Consider the following 19,460-nt stretch of genomic DNA (forward strand, 5'->3'; position numbering starts at 1 on the left):
TAATAGACCCCAAATAACAATTTTCATAATATTCAGTAATTTATAGAATAAGGCTTGAAACTTTATCTATGTTAATATAATTTTTTGACCATAGAGCTGCACGAGAAACACTGTGGTTTAGTTTAATGATTTTTTGCACTCCCTGCATCAAATTGGGGAAGGCTTATAACACCAATAATATTAAATAAAAAGCTTTACTTACCTTAGTTTATCTGAAACAAGACGAAATTACAATTTGAGACAAAAATATCCAAATTTATAATGGCAAATAACCCTCCATGCAAGCGGCAACTGTGAAAGAAAAATAGGATATGAAAAATGTGAATTTGCGGGAATCACTAATATGGGTTCTTACACAGAGGTAGGATGGCTATTGCCAGCAGGAAGAGTTCGCAGTTGTCCTGGATGCTGGAGCCCACCAAGATAGTGCCAACGGCCGCACCACAACGGCCCCACATGAGGCTGATGCACAGTGCCTTGCCACGGATGTAGGTGGGTACAAAGCCAAGCAGGGAACCGCCGAGCAGGCCAACCGTAACGCCGGGAAATGCGACTAGGAACACCAACGAAAAGAGTTGGATTGTGTAGTTGGTGACAAAGATGAGGAGAAAACCACATGTCGATGCGGCCACCAGAGAGAAGACGAACATCACCTTCTTGCGCACGCAAAAGAGCGACAGCCAGCAAAGATTGTACAGCACGATATAGACAGCTCCCAGGATAAAGGAGTCATTGAAGCCCAGAAAAGAGTCGTTGCAGACCTGGCCGGGAAGAAATGAAAAAAAAAAAATAAGACAGGCAAAACTTAACACAGAGCACGGCTTACCGCCTCCAGGTCACTTTCACTTTCCACAATTGGCCCTATATCGGGTACGAAGAGTATGCGACAAAAGGTCATGCCTTTCGTGTTGCCCTGCCGCATGTTGCATCGATTTCGCATGGCAGTGTACCAAATGCCCAGTCCATTCGCCCTGCGGACTCGTGGATTAAGTAAAGCGGAAGCCCCAAGGCAGCCAGCACACTCACAACAGACCGAGCACGAACATAACCAAGCAGGCGCAGACGAAGGAGCCGACGAAGGGCTTCCGGAACAGTGGCATCGCATCGTTGAGCATCGAGAGCAGGAAGTTGTGCTTGCTCTTACGCCGCTTCACCTCGACGTGGTCCTGGTAGATGCGCAGGTGCTCTTTCTGCTCGTCGCTCAGAGGATGCCCGGTGTTCTTGCGGGATATCCACTCCATTGTGGCCAAGCCCCTCTGCGTATCGCCGATCATCAACAGAAACTTGGGGCTCTCCGGCAAGTGCAGCAGCAGAAAGAAGGCGACCACGCCCGGAATGATGTTCAAACATCCCAAAGCGCGCCAAGGTCTCAGCGTCAGGGAGCCCAGTACTTCCACCTCAAACTCTATAAGGCCCGAACTCAGGAACAGGCTGGCCCAGCCGGGACAGTAGATCATGGCGAAGCCGGTGAACATGTACATGTGGGTGATGGTGCGGATCAAGATTCGGTGCGAGCAGAACTCGCTCAGGTAGGTGGCGGCCACGAAGCTGGGACCGGCCACACTGATCCAAAGGGAGATCAAGATTGGGTACAGGATGGGATCGTTTGTTATGGACGCTTAAAATCGTAGGGGAAATACTGTGCATTTTTTTGTCTTTTTCACAGCTTAGACGTTTTTACAAAAATCTCTAGAGATTTATGAAAAATATTTTAAAATGTAAGAGAGTTCCTCAAACTAGCATTATTCCTAGCAAAGTCGGTATCGCAAGAGTTTATTTTCAAGGTGCAGGTACTTGATTCATTGTAATTAGAGATACTCATCAGTTTAGCTATGTATTATAATGTAAAATGTAAATATGCAATATAATTTAAGTCCTACTAACCACAAAGCTATTTACAAAACCCTGCTTTTATGTTTAGGCTGAATTCCCCTACGATTTGTGGTCTCAAGATGTACATACATCACCGCGTGGTACTTACAAAATGCAGGTGATAAAGCGCGCCACAAAGAAGCCGGTGAAGCTGATTACGAACATGGACAAGATGGAACACAAATTGCTCAGCATGATGGTACGCAGCAGGGTCCAGCGCCGGCCCTTCTTGTCGGTGACGTAGCCCCAGAAATAGGAGGAGCAGATGATGCCCATGAATCCGGCCGCCGTCAACGAGGCCAACTGCGCCTGGTTCATGACCAGATCGCAGACGGATGCCGGACCGATGATGCCCATGCCCATTGTTTCGTGGATGGTGAGCATTTGCAGTAGACCGAGTGTGAGGGTAGCGAAAACATGCACCTTCCCAAAACCTAAGCGGGCGATGGGCTGTGGTTGTGGAAGCAAATTGACATTTAGGCACTTAGACATTTACCAATCTCATCCATCACCAAGTCAAAGTGCTCCATCTTCTGTGTTCAGTAATACGTGAAATTAGCAGTTTTTGGTTTTAAGTATGTGTTGTCGGTGTGGGGTTTGTTTCGTTTATTTTGACTATTATCGCAGGGCCTAGACCAACTGGATGTTTTCCACCTCCTTGATCAGATCCATGTGCTTGAACTCGTCCGGTTTGCGGGTGAAGGTCTCCAGCAGGCGCAGCTTGCCCTCGTCGGGCTTCAGGTAGAACATCTGCAGCTCGTTGGCCAGGCACTGAGCCTCCTGGGCCGTGAGCACCTTGCTGTCGTACTCGCCGCGCATCAGGACCACGCCCTTGTCCTGGACCTCGGTGTAGTGCACCATTGTTAGGCACTCGGGGGCGTTCTCGTGGTGCACCTGGTAGGCCAGCAACGGGGTGAAGTGCACCGTGTTGGCCGCGAACTGCAGCATGACAAACTCGAAACCCTCGCTGCGGGGCAGTGGGATGAGGAAAACGGGGTGCTCCTTGGCCCTGGCCATCAGGGTCTCGTACTGAGCGGTGGTGAGGGTGGCGGCCAGGACCTCCTTGGTCTTGTGGTACTCCAGCCAGATCTGAGAGACCTCCTCGGCGCTCTTGTCGGCAATCAGCTCCAGCTTCATGATGTCGGTGAGCTTCTTGTGCGGCAGTTCAGCCTGCTCCTTCTGGGCCTGCAACTTTTGCTTGGGATTCAGCAGCTCGGAGTAGGACCTGAAATCCGGTTGGGGGTTAGCTCACTTTGCGGACAACGAACTGGGGACTCACCTGGCCTGACTCTGGCCATCCTTGATGGGATTCACCACACGCTCCACGCGATCCAGGAACTCCTCCGCCGACGTCTGCTGCAGCTGGGCAATCTTGGACGCGTACTTGGAGTAGTAGGGATTGCTCTCCTTCAGCTTCTCGATGGCCTCCTCGGCGCGGCGCGTGGCGGACATGGTGATGGTACGATGGACTGACAAGGAGTTATTCGGGAAAACGCGAAATAACAATTTTCGGGCGCATGCCATTTCCGCACTCAAAAATTATACAACTAAACAGCTGTTCAGAGTAGTTGTCACATCAAATGCTGAAAACAACCTTTTTTCGTTGGTCTGGCAACGCTGTCAAGTGGGAAGTTTAGTAGGGGCATTCCCAATGATTATTTACATTTGCCTAACGGCTGCCGTATGTTTTTACTTTTATAAATATTAAACAGAATGGCAAACAAGACAGTGAAACCAAGATTCTACTACATTTTAATTTTGATCGTCTTAGAAACTTAACTACTAATATGATGACAATATTTGAAGGTATAAAAGATTTTGGTTATTATTAATTAGCGAGGCTCCTTCTAAAAAACATTTTATTTTCAGGGTATTATATATTTAAACGTATGACTTGGTAAATCGTTGAATATTGGCAAGCCTTGAGTTTGCTCTTTCATACGTTTTCATTTTTTAGAAATCACAGCATCGCGGTTTTTTAGATCATCAGAGTTATGTAGTTTTAACTTGCCACCTTTTCCACACTAGTGAACGCACCTTTTAAGTGTTGCCACTGCTTGAATTTTTTTATCTTGCTCAACAATGGGTAAATTAAGTTAAAAACCCTTATGACTCACACTTTCGTTTTCGCACTACCCAAAAAGTTTTGGAATAGAAGTAGTCCCTTCAAATAACATTCCCCATTCGTCAAAGGCTTGCTTAATAAAAATGAATGATTCAATGTGTCAACGCATTTGCTAGTTCATTTTTATGTTCTTACACCACAATAATATAGTTTACAGAGTTTGATGTACTTTAATATGTTGCATTTTAAACAGAAAAAACGAAATAAAACACACATTTTCATTTCACACTGATTTTTAAATTAAAAAAATTGTGAGTATAGACGAAAAATTCCACACTCACACTGTAGAACGATTGTACAATGCTTAAAAAGCTTTTCCCGATATCCACATCTCAATCTGCCCATACTGCTTAGAGGTCTTTAGAGATTGCAAATAACTTGTTTCGACAAGAAGCGATACAATTAACAAAGTTAATGAACATGTAATAAACTTAGGTATGCGCAATTATTTGCTTACCCATGCTGAGTGCCAATTACACTAATAATTATATAGGTAGCCATAAAAAAATACTTGTTTGAATTTCATTTACTTATTTATAAGCCGTACTTGGACCTTCTTGAGCACATTTGGTTGGCAAATCAGCTATACTCGAATCGTAGAAAAAACACAACAGGGATGCAGTAATTTCAAGAAGTTAGACTTTATACTTAGAGTTGTATCCACTCCACTCATATCTTCAAGCAGTACTGTTAAGCGAAACTAAAATTGAAAATTAAATTCAGAAGCTCTATAATATTATTCGTAATTACGGTCCCTGGGTCTTGAGTTCAGCGAACGAGCGCAAATGTTGTATAAATATCCGCAGCGAATTCAAGGTGATTTACATTAAAGCTGTTCTTTGACAAACACGAAGTCAACGTTTGCTCAATCGCATGGACTCTTAGCTGCACCTCAGAAGTGTAAACATTACTTTTGGATTTAACTAGGTGAAATGGAAACCGATATTCAGAAATGTTTCAGAAGCAAAACGGTTTTTTTAACTGGTGCCACAGGCTTCCTGGGAAAAGGTATTTCCACTGATATAGAATAATGCGTTAAGTTTCAAAAGTTACTCAGACTTGGCTTCGTTTTGCGTTTCAGTCATTCTCGAGAAGCTTTTGCGAACCACAGAAGTGAAACGTGTCTATATCTTGGTCAGACCAAAGCGTGGAGTTGAGATTCAGGAGCGGATTATCACATGGTCAAAGGACGCGGTAAGTGAAATAGAACAGGATCCCTTAAACAAGAATTCACTCTACAAATTCCGAATAGGTATTTGAATTGCTGCACAAGTCGAAGCCGGAGGCCCTGCAAAGGGTTTGGCCTATCGCAGGGGATTGCCAGGAGTCCGATTTGGGAATCAGTGAGACTGACCGAAGGCTTTTGGCCTCGGAGGTGCAGATCGTCATCCATGGAGCTGCCACTGTGAGATTTAACGAACCGCTTCATGTGGCCTTGGCCATCAACACCCGTGCAACGAGGCTCATGCTCCAACTGGGTAGAGAAATGGGACAACTGGAGGCCTTTGTTCACATCTCCACTGCCTTCTCCAACTGCGTTATCCATGACATCAAGGAGAGTTTCTATCCCGAGCACCTCAACTGCAGTTCGGAAAAGGTTCTGGGCATGAGTGGGCTGGTGAGTGACGAACTGCTGGACAACATGGAGTCTGCTCTGCTTGGTTCTTTTCCCAACACCTACACCTATACCAAAGCTTTGGCCGAGGATGTGATCCTGAATGAATCGGTCGGCTTACCCCTTTGCATCTTTCGACCGGCAGTCAGTAAGTAATCTCTCAAACTCCTTCGCTCTGTGTCAATGGTTTCTCTACAATCCAGTCATTGCGGCCCACAAGGAACCCATCTCCGGCTGGGTTGACAACATGTACGGACCGATGGCCATTCTATTCGGGGTGGCTCGCGGGGTCCTTCGCATCGCCACGATCGACAACAAAGCCGAAGCGAGCCTGGTGCCTGTGGACTACTGTGCCAATCTGGCTGTGGCCAGCGCTTGGAAAACCATCGAGGATTGCGGGAAGAGCAAGTCGCCGGCGAGCCCTCTCATCTATCAATTGGCGCCCAACGAGAAGAACAAAATAACCCACGGAGAGTTCATTCGTCATGCTCTCGATGGACGCAATAATTGCCCGCTGACGAAAATGATATGGTATCCCTTCATCCACTGCATCACAGTGCCGTGGCTTTATCCTCTGGCAGCCTTTTTCTATCACACCCTGCCAGCCTATTTCTTCGACCTGGCTCTTTGGCTGAGTGGCCGGAAACCGAGACTGGTGAAGGTGTACCAGAAGATACACAAGACCATCAGCATCCTGGGTCCTTTCAGCTGCAAGTCCTGGCGCTTCGACATGCACAATACAGATCGACTGAGGCAGGCAATGTCGGAGGAGGATCGCCGGTTGTACTACTTTGACATGGTCAGCCTCAACTGGAAGGAGTACTTTCTTCACGCCCTTCGCGGCATGAGACAATTTCTGGGAAACGAGGCGCCCACCCCAGAGTCCATAGCTCAAGGCATGAAGCTGATACAGAGGTACTTACCCAAAAATATATCTTTTCCTTAATCCGTACAATATTTCTATAACTTATTATAGGCTGAAGCTGCTCCATCACTTACTACAGATCTTCCTCTGTTTAGTGGCCGGATTTGCTGTGTGGTCGCTGGTCAAGCTCGTAGTGTGATTCAGATACAAGTCACTCACCGATTTAAATTTATACACTTAATATACTTTAAAAGCCTTTAAGTGCGTCACTGAACAAAAATATATGCAATTTGTGTAACACGTGCCTTTTATTTTGATGGATATTTAAAAGGGTTTCAACCCGTTACATGACGAATTATTAATTCGGTCTGATTTGACCGAAGAGTTGTTTAGATATTGTTTAAGATATTAAATCAAACAGAATCATTCTGATGGGTATGTAGTTTTCCACAACAGATAACGCGTTGGATTCTATTGCTTGCAGCGCATAGAACTGCTGGCTCCATTTATTGGTTAACAAAGTAGCGAGTATCCCGGGGCACTCAACTATAAGTTTTTCGACCGTTTTAATGTCTTTAATATAAAAAATATAATTTATATCTCGAGATCTGGTGAATCGTTTTCTTAGCTGCCTTAACATGGATTGTTACACCTACAAATGGTAGCAATATAAAAATAGATAATTGACTCTTGCCTCAGGCGAATAACTTATTTAACGCCTTAAAAACTAATGGTTACATAAAGAACAAAGTCAAACTTTCACCTCTAAAATATAAAATATAAAGGAAATAGCCCGCACAAGCCGCGACTACTCGAGTACTAGGTTACTAAATTCTTTAAGCGTGCAGGTCTTTATTGCCTACAAAAAGTACATCCGCAAACCTTATGTCACTGAATGAAATTATACTAAAATGCAAAGTCGTATTACACTTTTTCTGCTAATCATAAGCTTATTTCAATTCAGCGCTAGAGGTGGGAAAGCAAATCAAAGTCAAAAAATCTTAGGATTGGTCGAACCTTAATACTAACAAATACAGCTCATTTTCGACATAAATATCTTTTAGCTTCTAGAATCAGAAAAATAAAGTTTGCCGGCCGTTTATTTTATTTGTGTCATTTGTGTCCCCATTACACTTTTGTGTATAGGTATTTCCTATCCCATACGCAACAATACGAGCCCGTGCTCCTCTCTAATCCGGGAGTCCGTCGACTGCCTTGAATATGCTGAACTCGACCTTTGATGGGTGTAATTTATAGAGTCCCAAATAAATAGAAGTGCTAGTTTGGAATCACTTTTCAGTTCAGTGGCTCGCGAAGCGTGAAAGTATCTAAATCGGGGCAACATGGATTGCGGCATACAGGAATTCTTTAAAAACAAGACCATTTTCCTAACGGGTGGCACAGGATTTTTGGGAAAAGGTAACCCCCAGCAATGGAGTAAATATGTCAATACGACTTTATGGACCCTGATTTTCATTCTCAGTTATTACTGAGAAACTACTGCGGACAACGGAGGTGAATCGCATATACTCGCTGATCAGGCCGAAGCGGGGTAAGCCCATCCAAGAACGGATCTCAACCTGGGAAAAGGACCCGGTGAGTGATGGTTATGTTATATAATACAGATGTGAACCAATCCCTTGCATTCCGAAGGTGTTCGAGGTGCTCCTGCGGGCCAAGCCAGATGCTTTGCAGCGAGTGTGTCCCATTGCGGGCGATTGCCTGGCTCCGGATTTGGGGATAAGTGAGTCGGATCGAAGGCTCCTGGCCACCGAGGTGCAGGTTGTCATCCATGGAGCGGCCACCGTGCGGTTTGACGAGGCCCTGCACCTATCCCTGGCCATCAACGTGCGCGCCACCCGTCTGATGCTGCAGCTGGCCAAGCAGATGACCCGCCTGGTCTCCTTCGTCCACGTGTCCACTGCCTACTCCAACTGCGTGGTGACCGACATCGCCGAGCGGTTCTACCCGGAGCACTTGAAGTGCAGTTCGGACCAGATCCTGGCCCTCGGCGAGCTGATGAGCGATGAGATGCTGGACAAGATGAGCCCGGCTCTGGTTGGCTCGTTCCCCAACACCTATACCTACACCAAGGCTCTGGCCGAGGATGTGATCCTGAGGGAGGCAGACGCCCTGCCCTTGTGCATCTTCCGACCGGCGATCAGTAAGTGCTCCCGATTGGAATTGACATTCAAAGCTACAACCACAAATATTCCCAGTAATGTCCACCTACAAGGAGCCACTGCGTGGGTGGGTGGACAACCTATTCGGACCCCTGGCCCTGTGCTTCGGAGGAGCTCGGGGCATAATGCGTGTCACCACGGTGGACCCCAAGGCCAAGATTAGTATAGTCCCAGCCGACTTTTGTGTCAACGTTGCCCTGGCCTGTGCGTGGAAGACGGCGCAGTCTTCTGGCCATAAACAGAAGGCCAAAAAGCCCCCGATTTACACATTTGCGCCGAGCGAGAATAATCTGCTGACCTACGGCAACTTCATTAGGTCATCGGTTGCCTATCGCGACATCATTCCGCTGACCAAGATGCTGTGGTACCCGTTTGTCCTGTGCATCTCCACTCCGTCCCTGTTTCCGCTGGCTGCCTTTTTCTTCCACACTCTGCCGGGCTACTTCATCGATCTGCTGCTGCGCCTCAAGGGCCGCAAGCCCATCCTCGTCGATCTCTACCGGAAGATTCACAAGAACATTGCTGTCCTAGGCCCATTTTCCAGCACCACGTGGCACTTTGACACGGCCAACACGATGGCACTGCGGGATTCGATGACCAAGCAGGACCTCAGCGTGTACGACTTCGACATGTCACGTCTGGACTGGGACGACTTCTTCAAGTCCGCCATGTACGGAATGCGACTGTACATTGGAAAGGAGCTGCCCACCGCAGAGTCCATTGCCAAGGGGCTGAAGCTTAGATGGCGGTGAGTCTCAGCTGGGGATCTGCCTTCCACTTTGATTGTAACCCCATTCCTTGCAGCCTGAAGATCCTTCACTATGCATTCACATCCTCGCTGGTCTCTGCAGCTGGGTACGTCCTGTGGTCGCTGGCCAAACTGGTAGTTTAATTTGCCAAACGATGGCTTGTAACTGCTGCAATTTATTGTATCCGCATATTCCCATTGCTTTATTGTAAAACAAATACCTTCTAGGACTACAATAAAAATGTAAGTTACACCACCAAATATTCCTAATGGATAAATATAACTGCAGTTTTGGTTTTTTCAAAACTCAAACCTTATTATTCTGAAAATTTGAATTTTATCGGAGGTCGCTATTAGCCACACAAATTTTTCTTGGGCAATTCTAACAGTTTGTTTTTAAAAAAAGCCAACAATTATTTATCTTGCTTTATCGTTTTTGTCTCTTTTAAAAATGTTTACAATTGATTACAACACAATTGACGTTGACAATAACGAACAATTATAGTTCACAGAAATTTTAAAACTTATATGAACAAATTAAAATTGTTAACTCACCCTTTAACTGTGTTTTGGGACTGGGTTAATATGCAAATGTTGCCATAGTTATGATCTACCTTATGAGTACTTGACACAAATTACTGGCAATAAAAGGTACTGATTTAAGTTAAGACGGCATTCTTATTTATTTTCACAAAAAGTTGCTAAGAATGGCTAAAAATTATGTGAAAATTGCCAACAAAAAATGCCAAATCATTAAAATTTTTGTTCTAAATAAATGTGTATGACAGAAAAATGCCAAGAATTGCTAAAAGTGATGTGAAAATTGGCCAGTCATTAAAATTTTTGTTTTTAAACAAATATGTATAAAAGTTTCACATAATTTTTAAGAATTCTGCTTGAAAAACGTTTCTACTCCGTGTACCTCAACTGCAGTTGCAATAAGGTTCTGGCCATCATCAGTGCGCTGATGAGTGACTTTTTTGACTTCGACTCTCTATCACTCTGTACCGGTATATATATGTGATTGTGATCTGTGACAAGGGTCGGCAAGCGCGCTTCCATTAGACCTCTTGAAGAAGACCATGTCGGAAGAGGGCGATCAAAGGATGTGTTCCTTCGACATGGCTAGTCTCAACTGAAAAGAGTATTTCACCGGAAGTATCTAAATTCGTAACTTCGTCTTCTAGTATTCGAAGGTTTGAATCTGGAATCAAATTATTCTAAACGCTAGGTTGAACAGTGCTAAAAAGACATCAATACGTTATTAATTTTGAAATGAATTACAATAAGGTAAAACATTTATAATAACTGAAAAAAAAATCAAACATCAATTTATTATGCTGCAAGAATCCAGTATTTCAACGCTTATCCGGAACCGCGAAATGCAATGAAACCGTAGCTGTGACTATTCATAAGGTGTATTTGGTTTGCATACAATTGGCCGGGTCACTATACATATGACACCGCCTCCGTCGGCACAGCTTGTATATAAATAGCGCGACCATACCCAATTGATTTTCTATTAAAGTGTATTTTCAACTTGCAAGATTCGGGAGAAAAACGCAATATCCAATGCCAAAATGGACACCGGCATCCAAGCATTCTATAAGGACAAGGTGGTGTTCCTGACAGGTGCAACCGGATTTTTGGGAAAAGGTATATGTCGAGCGAATGGGTCTTGAAAAATAATACTCCATAATAACTCCGTCGTTTTTACAACACCACAGTATTAATTGAGAAACTTTTGCGAACTACGGATGTGAAACGAATATACTCCATGGTCAGGCCCAAACGGGGACAGGATATTCAGGAACGCATTGAGATGTGGCAAAAGGAGCCAGTGAGTAAAAAGTTAAGTTAACATAAAGATGAATGTTAATTTATAGTTTTACCCCTAAGCTCTTTGAAGTCCTGCTGAAGTCGAAGCCCGAGGCTCTGAAGCGGATCGCCACGATCGCAGGCGATTGTTTGGAGCCCGACCTCGGCATCAGTGAGTCGGACCGCCAGCTCCTGGCCTCCGAGGTCCAGATCGTACTCCATGGAGCCGCCACAGTGCGATTCAATGAGCCGCTTCATGTGGCTCTGGCCGTCAACACGCGGGCCACAAGACTGATGCTCCAGTTGGCCAAGGAGATGAAACACCTGGTGGCCTATTTGCACATCTCCACGGCGTTCTCCAACTGCGTGATCTTTCGAATCGAGGAGAAGTTCTATCCAGAGCACCTCACCTGCGATTCGGAAAAGGTCCTGGCCATGAGTGAGCTATTGGGTGACCAAATGATGGACAGTCTGACACCCACTCTGCTTGGATCCTACCCCAACACTTATACCTACACCAAGGCTCTGGCGGAGGACGTGATCCTTAGAGAAGCGGGCGACCTTCCTCTAAGTATCTTTCGACCATCAGTTAGTAAGTACATTGGCCAGACAAGCTGTACTTCTGATATATATATATATTTATATATTCCATTTAGTTATTGCCAGCCATAGAGAGCCAGTTGCCGGCTGGATGGACAATCTCTACGGACCCATAGCCCTAATTTATGGCGTGGCCCATGGAGTCCTGCGTGTGATCAGCATCAACAAAAATGGCTTTTCCAACTTGGTGCCGGTGGACTACTGTGCCAATGTGGCTTTGGCCAGTATCTGGCAAACATCCAAGGACAAAGCCGGACGGGATCCGATAAAACAGCCCGCCATTTACACTTTGGCACCCAATGAACGCAATCCACTGAGCAACACGGAGTTCGTTAACTTCTCTTTGAGCTGTCGAGAAGAGTTTCCGCTGGTTAAGATGATCTGGTACCCGTTTGTGCACTGCATCTCCACACCGTACCTGAATCCTCTAGCCGCGTTCTTCTATCACACTTTACCCGGCATTTTCTATGATCTGGCACTAAGAGTTTCGGGCAGAAAACCTCGTCTGGTGAAGCTTTACCGAAGTATTCACATCAACATTTCGCTTCTCACATACTTTTTGCACAACAGTTTTTACTTTGAGACCAAGAGCACGGATCGGTTAAGAGCTTTGATGTCTCCGGAGGATCAGCGAATATACAACTTCGATATGAAGGCTTTGGTCTGGAAAGAGTACTTCCATAAGGCCCTTTTTGGCATGCGACTTTACCTGGGTAAAGAACCTCCCACCCAGGAATCCATAGACCAGGGTCGGCGATTGTTAAGATTGTAAGTTCTAATTGAAAATATGTCAGATTTCCCAATGATTAATCCCTGCTTATATCATCAGATTGAAGATCTTGCACTTTGGCCTCATGACCATACTGTTGGGCATTGCCGGAATCGTTTTGTGGTCATTGATCAAATTAATAATTTAGTTTTAGTATAAGGGCTCACTGAAACAGTATATTAATAAACATCGGAGTTGCTCACTAAATCGAATGGCAAAAAACTGTTTTAGGAAATAAAACATCATTCGTAAATACTCAGTTGCAAACAACATGTTTCTCACTTCTAAAGCTAGTTATGTATATAGCTTAAAGTTTACAAAACTGCCATTGGAACGTTCGGAAAATGAAGTATATTAAAAAATAAACCTTTTAACGGCCAACCCTATCAATTCTAACTCCCTCAGAGACACCATCATTGTGGCGTGAATGGATATTTTTTGTGGTCCGAACACTCCTTTTATTTTATTAAACGCTATGGAAAAAAGTTTTAAAAGTTATCTGTATTAATTTTAAATTGTTACGCCAAAGTTTTAGTGTTGAAAAAAAACATAGTGACCATCATGGGTAGATTTTTTTTCGATTTTTGGGTAAACCCTCGTTGTTCTTAAACTTCCTAAAAAACGACATATATTTTACTAGTCATAATAAGATTGTGTTACATTTCTCTTTATTTCTTTCCTTTACGAAAACTAAATGTGAAAGAACAGCTTAGTAAAGAATAATTTTTTCTTACTAATTACATGTTTATTTAATCGCATTCTAAAATCCAGCAACAAAAAAATGTTGAACCGGAAAACAGAAAATTAAATCGATTCTGGAGTACGCGCATATGTATTATGCAACGAGCTACATGCACTTTGTTGACCTATTTATTTGCTTTCGTATGCACTGATTAAAAATGCATGTACCGTCTACTCAAAACCGCTTAAAACTACATCATTTGTTGATACGAAGCGCTTATACAGGCCAATGTCAAATCATTTCCTCTTTTAGGATGGAATTTATTTATATAAGCTTGTAATATTATATAATACTCAACCAGACTTTAAAATGATTTCTTTCGGGTTACACCTACTTTCATAATTTTAATTTTGAATTTTAAATTTTCATTTGTGGCTGCAGCGAGCAATTGACCGTTTTTATCATCGCCCGCAATAATATTTCTAATTTTTCAGTGCTGAAAAACGTCGCAAAGAGATTTAAGTCAGAATTTAAAAACAATTTGTACATTTCTCAATGAGTGGTGTTAAATATTAAGTGCATTTCAGCAGATGTTAAGAATTTTAACAGAGGGTGTGCAAGAAATGGAGTGGAACCAGGCTAAGTGTTCAAGTGGAGTGAGAAGTTAACAGTGGCAAGAAATTATCGTTAGAGACGGATGAACATCGATAACCTCTGCAAAAAATTTATAAGTCGGGTAATTTGGAAACATCGTTGACGTTGACCTCGGCATAGATGTTTCCACAGCTCTACCAGCTAAATGCTAGGAAAACGTCGAACTAACAGAGAAATGTTAAGAAAACGGTAAACTAACAGAAAGAGAAATAGAGAGCCAGGGATGGATAAACATCGATAGTACCTGCCAAACATCGATAGGACCGATGTTTTAAAAACATCGATTACGGTTATGTTGGAATCGCTGATTCCCCACCTCTACACCTATTTAAAAATCCAAACCGAACGGTTATCAAGCGCTCGCTCGCTCCAAGAAATTTCCGATCCTAAGTGGCAACGGCGCCAAGCAAACAAAACTCGAAGATTCAAATATTTTTTTCTGAACCAAAAAGTCGGATTTTCGGTGTTTGGTGATCGTGAATAAGAGAAAAGTTGAGCGTAAAGTGCCTCGTTAAGTAGTTTCAACTAGGCGAAAAAAGGAGCCCAAACGATTACAACGGCAACAACAACAAGCGATGGAAAGAAGCAGCGACTGTGAGCAGTGATCGTGCGTTGGTATTCACCTCTATACAAATGTGTGTGTGTGTTTGTGGCTGGAATGGAATGCAGTTACGAAAAAAATAAATAAATAATTGAGAGCGCGCCCGCGCTCTCCCGCTCTCCATCGCGCGCGTGTTTCTGTTTCTGTGTGTGTTTGTCTCCATTATCGGCGGAGTGAAAGAAAAGAAAGAAACGGAATTAAAATGTCTTTGCTAATGTAAACAGCGCAAAGAGAAACCCTCCGAAAAAAATAGGCAGAAGTAGATAGCAAAAAAAGAAAAAGCGCGCGTCCGGTGAAAAGTAAATAGTTTTCTCAGACTCCCAAAGTACAGAGAGAAAAATTAAGATGCCGAATCTGCAACAAACCGCTTCGCAATCGCAGCATCACCTGCATCCCCACCACCTGCGGCCCCACCAGCAACAACACACGCAGCAGCACCAGCAACAGCACCACCACCATCATCCACAACAGCAACAGCACCACAGCGATTTCCCACTTCCAGATGGTTGGGATATTGCCAAGGATTTCGACGGCAAGACCTACTACATAGACCACATCAACAAGAAGACCACTTGGTTGGATCCCAGAGATTGGTAAGTGACCCTAAAAGACGAATCTCAAATAGAAAAAACTTCAGAATAAAAGAGAGTTGAGTCCGTAAACAAATCTATATTTGGGGCATAGTTGGTTCGAAAACCGATTGCAATTTCTTTTGTAGGAAGTACCGGAAAACATTTGAAAACAAATTGATTTTAAGGAGGAAAAATAATTAAATCAATAACAAATTTCACATTTTTTCCTAAGTCTTGTAAATATCAAATTGTGAATTATTTTAGTTTCAAACATCCTAATAAGAATACAATTTTTTTTCAAAAACTTGTTAAAAATAATTGATTTATTTGTTTAACTGTAGCTTAAAATACGGCTTATAAAGTTTCTTGAGAACATTTTTACAAATTGCATGCTTATTGAAGTACATGTGAGAGAGCAGCTCGCTTATTCAGGAAGCTTGGGCAAACAAGCTGAAAAAAACCCATATAAATTCCGATTCCGAAGCGCTCTTGAACCGGAAAGAAAAGGTGCGTGCTGCAGCTGTGTGTGTAAAGGAATGCGATCGGTGGAGGCCAAAAAGAAACAAAAAGAGCTAAGAGGCAGCAGCGAAATAAATTACATATTTTAAACAAGGCAACACAACGGCAACAGGCAAAACAAAACGGAACGGAAAAAACTTGGAGTAAACATTCCGATTCGATGATTAAGACTCCAAATATAACTGAACTGAACTGAGAGTGGCAACAAACAAAAAATGAATTGTAAAGGCAAAAAATTAAAAAAAAAAAGACGGGGAAAACGAGAGAGCAAAAGTTAAATAAAGCTCGGCGAATGATCTGCAAAAAAAAGTAAACCAAAACCAACAAACTCATACGTAATGAGTGCGAGAGAGCCAGAAGAGAGCGGGCGCGCTGCGATCAGGCCATGTATCTCATAGATACATTTTAGTTTGCCGTTCGCTCACATTTTTTTGGTCTTGCCTCTCGCTCTTGCCCATAATAGTGCCTCACTCTCCATCTCTGTCGGTCGCTTTGCCCATAAACAATTGCAAAATGTACGTAGGAATTTAGCAGTTTCGAAATAATTGATTTCTGAAATTCTTCGCCCTCTCTCGCAGTTCAATCTTTCGATTTACACACAGAAAGAAAAATTGTTTGACATAATTTTGAAAATTGGATAATAATAAATCAAAATCAATTTTATCAAATGTCCGGAGAAACTTTTGCTTATAAATATCTTTCTGATAACTTTATTGCTAATTAAACGCCGCAAAAAGATATTTTTGCCTTTCAAACTCTTTAACCTTGTCCTAAACTTAAATTGATTTTTATATTGTGTCAATTTTTCTCTCTGTACATTTGTATCTGTGTGCCGTATTATTTCAGTTCGTGTGGGGCTGTGTGCGCTTCACGCTTTCAATTAACACAAACATTCCCTTTGTTTGTTTCAAATTGCATGGACATTGTTGAAAATGTTTCACTGAATTAAGCGTGGTGGAATTTCAGCATTTCTCCCTGTCCCCTTTGCTCGCCTTTAAAAATGAAACGAAACATCTGCGCATTTGCTAGGGTTATGCATCAAGTAGATTATATATGCACACATGTCGTAGGAATGTCTGCCAGTGGGCAACAAAGCAACGATCTATGTGCGTTCCGATTTCAGGGTTACAGACGTTTGAAATCTGAAGGATTTTCAGGGATTTAATTGCGTCGTCATATGTATTTCTTTTGACCCATTTTTTATATTATGTGTTTAGATAAATGACTCTTCGAAAACCCATTAAAGATGAAAATTTATATGTCTAATAACTCCTTTAATGGAAGTAAGGACTTGATTATATTGAAAAATTACACCCATTCTTAGTAGTTAATGAGACTCGAAATTTTCAAAGAAAATAGTTAGAAAATTGTTCGTTAGTAACATATTTCAGCATTTTCCTTGCTATCTTTAAGAGTTTGTAACATCTAGTCCAATATACTTCCTGAATTGGTTCCACATTTTCAACATGATTTCACCATTCGCTTTAAACAAACAAAAATGTTTAAAGTTACACCCCTTATGGGTATTTTGCAAGTCGCGCATATTTTTCAACCAAATTTATTTACGCTTTTCGCCATACGAATCGCATACCCTCCATGTCCATCGATCTCTCCGTTGCCAACACGAGTTGCTATTGAATTTTAAAAATTGCTGCCGGTAGCGAGCAAAAATTCCAATAAACCATAAATAAATTTCTACAATAAAGCGAAGCGAGCCAGGCCTCGGGCGGCCTTTAAAGGCCTCGCCAACAGAAATCACAGAAAAAATAAATATCTATTCCAATACGCGTAAGCAAGGTCGAATTATCGATACCCTTGAAATTCAACCTATAATTGCTTGGGCCGGCTGCAGCCCACATATTCTAATGTTTTTCTAAAATTAAACGAAATGTTTGCACAACTTATCTAGTTAAATAATATTTAATGTATTACATTTAAAGGCTTTTCTGAGCTGAAAATAAAAGTCATTATAATAGTTAAAAGCTTAAAAACCAGTGTATAAAACCTCATTGATCGGAGACTATTGTGACTCTGAATAATTTATTTCTCTCAAAGGATTCAAAACTCATGACAAAGCCCATGGAATTTCCTTTGCACAGCGTATTGGACTTAATAAATGTTTCACTTGTTTGTAAAGCATTTCGACAGGCGGTATTTTTTGTGATTTTCGTTGATGTTGCCTCTCTTTTTTTTTTTTTTTTTTGTATAAACAAAAGTTAACAACGACTTGTCTTGACCATGCGATTTGGCATTTTTTTGCCGCCGTCTTCTTCTTTATTTTCTCATTTTTTCACCAGTTTTTGGCGATTTGTTTAGCCACAAACAAGGCGGCGACACAGTGGAACATTTTTGTGTTCGTTTTTAGACAGAAAACGTGTTTGGTGACAGTTTTTCGATCTATTCATAGGAGCTACAACAAAAAAAGTTTAAAAAAAGCACAGGAAAAAAATGAAATATAAAATATCAGCAAAATCGTTTGGCTACCAGTTGGGATAGTGACTCGAACTCGTTTGTTTTACATAAACTCAAATCGCCGCCAAGAAGGCCTAGCGAAAGCGGTTAACGATCGCTGTCATAAGTCGGACAAAGTGGCGCCTGCGGCGGGGGCTGTACTTGAGTATCTGCATCCGATCAGTAGCACAAAATTTAAATAAAAAGAAATAGGTGCAGAGAAAAAAAATTAACTAAAATAATAACAACAAATTAAATCAGAAAAAGGAAGAAACACAAAAGAACATTCTTGAAAAGTACTACTACTGGGCTTTCGACACAATCTTAAAGTTTTTTTTAAACAAATTATGATATGATTCTTTGGTAGGTAGCCAAATTATTTTGACTTTACTTGGTATGGAGCATTTTTCTTTCTGTGTACTCCACTCTCAACCAGATTGTAGCGTTCTAGTTCCACCTGTGGCATTTTAATTTGAGATCGAACAATCGAGCGGTTGGTACGATGGGTCGCTGGATCGACCAATTGCATAAAGAACGCAAATCAGGCGATCGAAACAAGAGCTGAAAAAAAGGGGAGAGGCGTGCATGCGTGTGCTGTCAGGCATTATGCATTAGATGTGGCGATTTCTATCCGAGTCAAAACGAGCTGAAAATTTGCATAAAATTCAATTTGGCTTTTGCAGCGAAAGATGCCAGCACATGTACAAGTATGTATCTAGATATATACCTATCTATATATACATATATATATATCTAGAGATATATATATCCTACATATGTATATGCGCTGGTCTGTACATGTATAGCAACTTGGAAAGCTGCAAAACGGCATTTTTCATTTAATAAATTGCACAAGGCAATGCAGCAACAACAGCGGCAGCAAGAAAAGTGGAAAGAATGCAGATGCAATTGCCGTTTGCTGCTGCACCTACAGTGATAATTGACAAAAAAGCAATATCAAAAGATTACAAAATCATTTTGATTCGCTAAGAAAATCATTTGAAGTCATTGCATTTGGATTTCGATTTAAAGATATTTTTAATTCCTTTCTCAATTAAATCTTTCTGTATGTGAGCTTTTTTTTAATATTTTGTTTTTTTTTAATCTTTTCAATAATTAAAATAAAATTGATGTTGCCAAATATGTTAAGTAATATTAAAATAAGGAACTTTTTATGTATGTATGTTTTACTTAAATTTTAACTTAAGTAGCTTAGATTGGGCTTTTAATAAAACATCAGTTGCGCTTAGCCAGCAGCCACTGTACGCGGACAACAGATGCAGATACACAGCAGCGGCAACAGGCAACAACAGCAGCAGCATGCATTGCATTTGTGCAACAAGTATTTCCACTTAACAACAGCAACAACAGGGAAGAAATTGTTGT

The 19,460-nt window shown here is 42.0% G+C and overlaps 6 protein-coding genes across 8 annotated transcripts in view; 4 read left to right on the plus strand and 2 right to left on the minus strand.

Annotated features, from left to right (window-relative positions):
* Positions 1–202: 202 nt before the first annotated feature.
* LOC108135082 lies at positions 203–2,499 on the minus strand. Of its 2 annotated transcripts, XM_017255651.2 has the most exons (6): positions 2,369–2,499; positions 1,982–2,306; positions 1,027–1,563; positions 827–971; positions 356–761; positions 203–291 (listed from the first exon to the last, which is right to left on the minus strand). In XM_017255651.2, exons 1-6 carry the CDS (start codon positions 2,400–2,402, stop codon positions 257–259), a joined length of 1,482 nt encoding a protein of 493 aa, XP_017111140.1. In that variant the 5' UTR covers positions 2,403–2,499; the 3' UTR covers positions 203–256. The 2 variants fall into 2 exon arrangements, with proteins under 2 accessions (XP_017111140.1, XP_017111137.1); XM_017255648.2 differs by having other exon boundaries at positions 1,982–2,467.
* On the minus strand, positions 2,435–3,466 carry LOC108135086 (ATP synthase mitochondrial F1 complex assembly factor 1). Its single transcript, XM_017255654.2, has 2 exons — positions 3,152–3,466; positions 2,435–3,097 (listed from the first exon to the last, which is right to left on the minus strand). The coding sequence occupies exons 1-2, from the start codon at positions 3,394–3,396 to the stop codon at positions 2,503–2,505; spliced, it is 840 nt and encodes a 279-aa protein (XP_017111143.1). The 5' UTR covers positions 3,397–3,466; the 3' UTR covers positions 2,435–2,502.
* Positions 3,467–4,830: 1,364 nt separating this feature from the next.
* LOC108135083 (fatty acyl-CoA reductase wat) lies at positions 4,831–6,775 on the plus strand. Its single transcript, XM_017255652.2, has 5 exons — positions 4,831–5,005; positions 5,079–5,191; positions 5,250–5,760; positions 5,816–6,527; positions 6,589–6,775. Exons 1-5 carry the CDS (start codon positions 4,930–4,932, stop codon positions 6,674–6,676), a joined length of 1,500 nt encoding a protein of 499 aa, XP_017111141.1. The 5' UTR covers positions 4,831–4,929; the 3' UTR covers positions 6,677–6,775.
* A 989-nt stretch (positions 6,776–7,764) lies between these two features.
* Positions 7,765–9,669, plus strand: LOC108135130 (fatty acyl-CoA reductase wat). Its single transcript, XM_017255738.2, has 5 exons — positions 7,765–7,896; positions 7,961–8,073; positions 8,131–8,641; positions 8,697–9,408; positions 9,465–9,669. The coding sequence occupies exons 1-5, from the start codon at positions 7,821–7,823 to the stop codon at positions 9,550–9,552; spliced, it is 1,500 nt and encodes a 499-aa protein (XP_017111227.1). The 5' UTR covers positions 7,765–7,820; the 3' UTR covers positions 9,553–9,669.
* Positions 9,544–12,976, plus strand: LOC108135129 (fatty acyl-CoA reductase wat). Of its 2 annotated transcripts, none has more exons than XM_041709499.1 (6): positions 9,544–9,651; positions 10,956–11,064; positions 11,136–11,248; positions 11,308–11,818; positions 11,883–12,594; positions 12,656–12,976. In XM_041709499.1, exons 2-6 carry the CDS (start codon positions 10,989–10,991, stop codon positions 12,741–12,743), a joined length of 1,500 nt encoding a protein of 499 aa, XP_041565433.1. In that variant the 5' UTR covers positions 9,544–9,651; positions 10,956–10,988; the 3' UTR covers positions 12,744–12,976. The 2 variants fall into 2 exon arrangements, with proteins under 2 accessions (XP_041565433.1, XP_017111226.1); XM_017255737.2 differs by lacking the exon at positions 9,544–9,651 and adding an exon at positions 10,241–10,698.
* A 1,288-nt stretch (positions 12,977–14,264) lies between these two features.
* LOC108135098 (protein kibra) overlaps positions 14,265–19,460 on the plus strand; it is a 28,031-nt gene continuing 22,835 nt past the window's right edge. The window contains exon 1 of the mRNA XM_017255675.2: positions 14,265–15,125. Coding sequence (XP_017111164.1) covers positions 14,878–15,125 — 248 coding nt within the window. The 5' untranslated portion in view covers positions 14,265–14,877. The remainder of the gene's footprint in view (positions 15,126–19,460) is intronic.

The sequence above is a fragment of the Drosophila elegans genome, unplaced genomic scaffold (genome assembly GCF_018152505.1).
Source record: "Drosophila elegans isolate 14027-0461.03 unplaced genomic scaffold, ASM1815250v1 contig_476, whole genome shotgun sequence".
Lineage (NCBI taxonomy): Eukaryota > Metazoa > Arthropoda > Insecta > Diptera > Drosophilidae > Drosophila > Drosophila elegans.

Coding starts and splice junctions, on each gene's coding strand:
- LOC108135082 (XM_017255648.2), bottom strand. CDS start 2,364: ATGTCTAAGTGCCTAAATGTCAATTTGCTTCCACAACCACAGCCCATC. Junction 1,564..1,981: donor CGCTTTATCACCTGCATTTT/GTAAGTACCACG, acceptor CCTTTGGATCAG/TGTGGCCGGTCCCAGCTTCG. Junction 762..826: donor GTGAAAGTGACCTGGAGGCG/GTAAGCCGTGCT, acceptor CTTCCCGGCCAG/GTCTGCAACGACTCTTTTCT.
- LOC108135086 (XM_017255654.2), bottom strand. CDS start 3,396: ATGGCATGCGCCCGAAAATTGTTATTTCGCGTTTTCCCGAATAACTCC. Junction 3,098..3,151: donor GATGGCCAGAGTCAGGCCAG/GTGAGTCCCCAG, acceptor ACCGGATTTCAG/GTCCTACTCCGAGCTGCTGA.
- LOC108135083 (XM_017255652.2), top strand. CDS start 4,930: ATGGAAACCGATATTCAGAAATGTTTCAGAAGCAAAACGGTTTTTTTA. Junction 5,006..5,078: donor CACAGGCTTCCTGGGAAAAG/GTATTTCCACTG, acceptor TTTGCGTTTCAG/TCATTCTCGAGAAGCTTTTG. Junction 5,192..5,249: donor TCACATGGTCAAAGGACGCG/GTAAGTGAAATA, acceptor AATTCCGAATAG/GTATTTGAATTGCTGCACAA.
- LOC108135130 (XM_017255738.2), top strand. CDS start 7,821: ATGGATTGCGGCATACAGGAATTCTTTAAAAACAAGACCATTTTCCTA. Junction 7,897..7,960: donor CACAGGATTTTTGGGAAAAG/GTAACCCCCAGC, acceptor TTTCATTCTCAG/TTATTACTGAGAAACTACTG. Junction 8,642..8,696: donor CATCTTCCGACCGGCGATCA/GTAAGTGCTCCC, acceptor AAATATTCCCAG/TAATGTCCACCTACAAGGAG.
- LOC108135129 (XM_017255737.2), top strand. Junction 11,065..11,135: donor AACCGGATTTTTGGGAAAAG/GTATATGTCGAG, acceptor ACAACACCACAG/TATTAATTGAGAAACTTTTG. Junction 12,595..12,655: donor GGTCGGCGATTGTTAAGATT/GTAAGTTCTAAT, acceptor TTATATCATCAG/ATTGAAGATCTTGCACTTTG.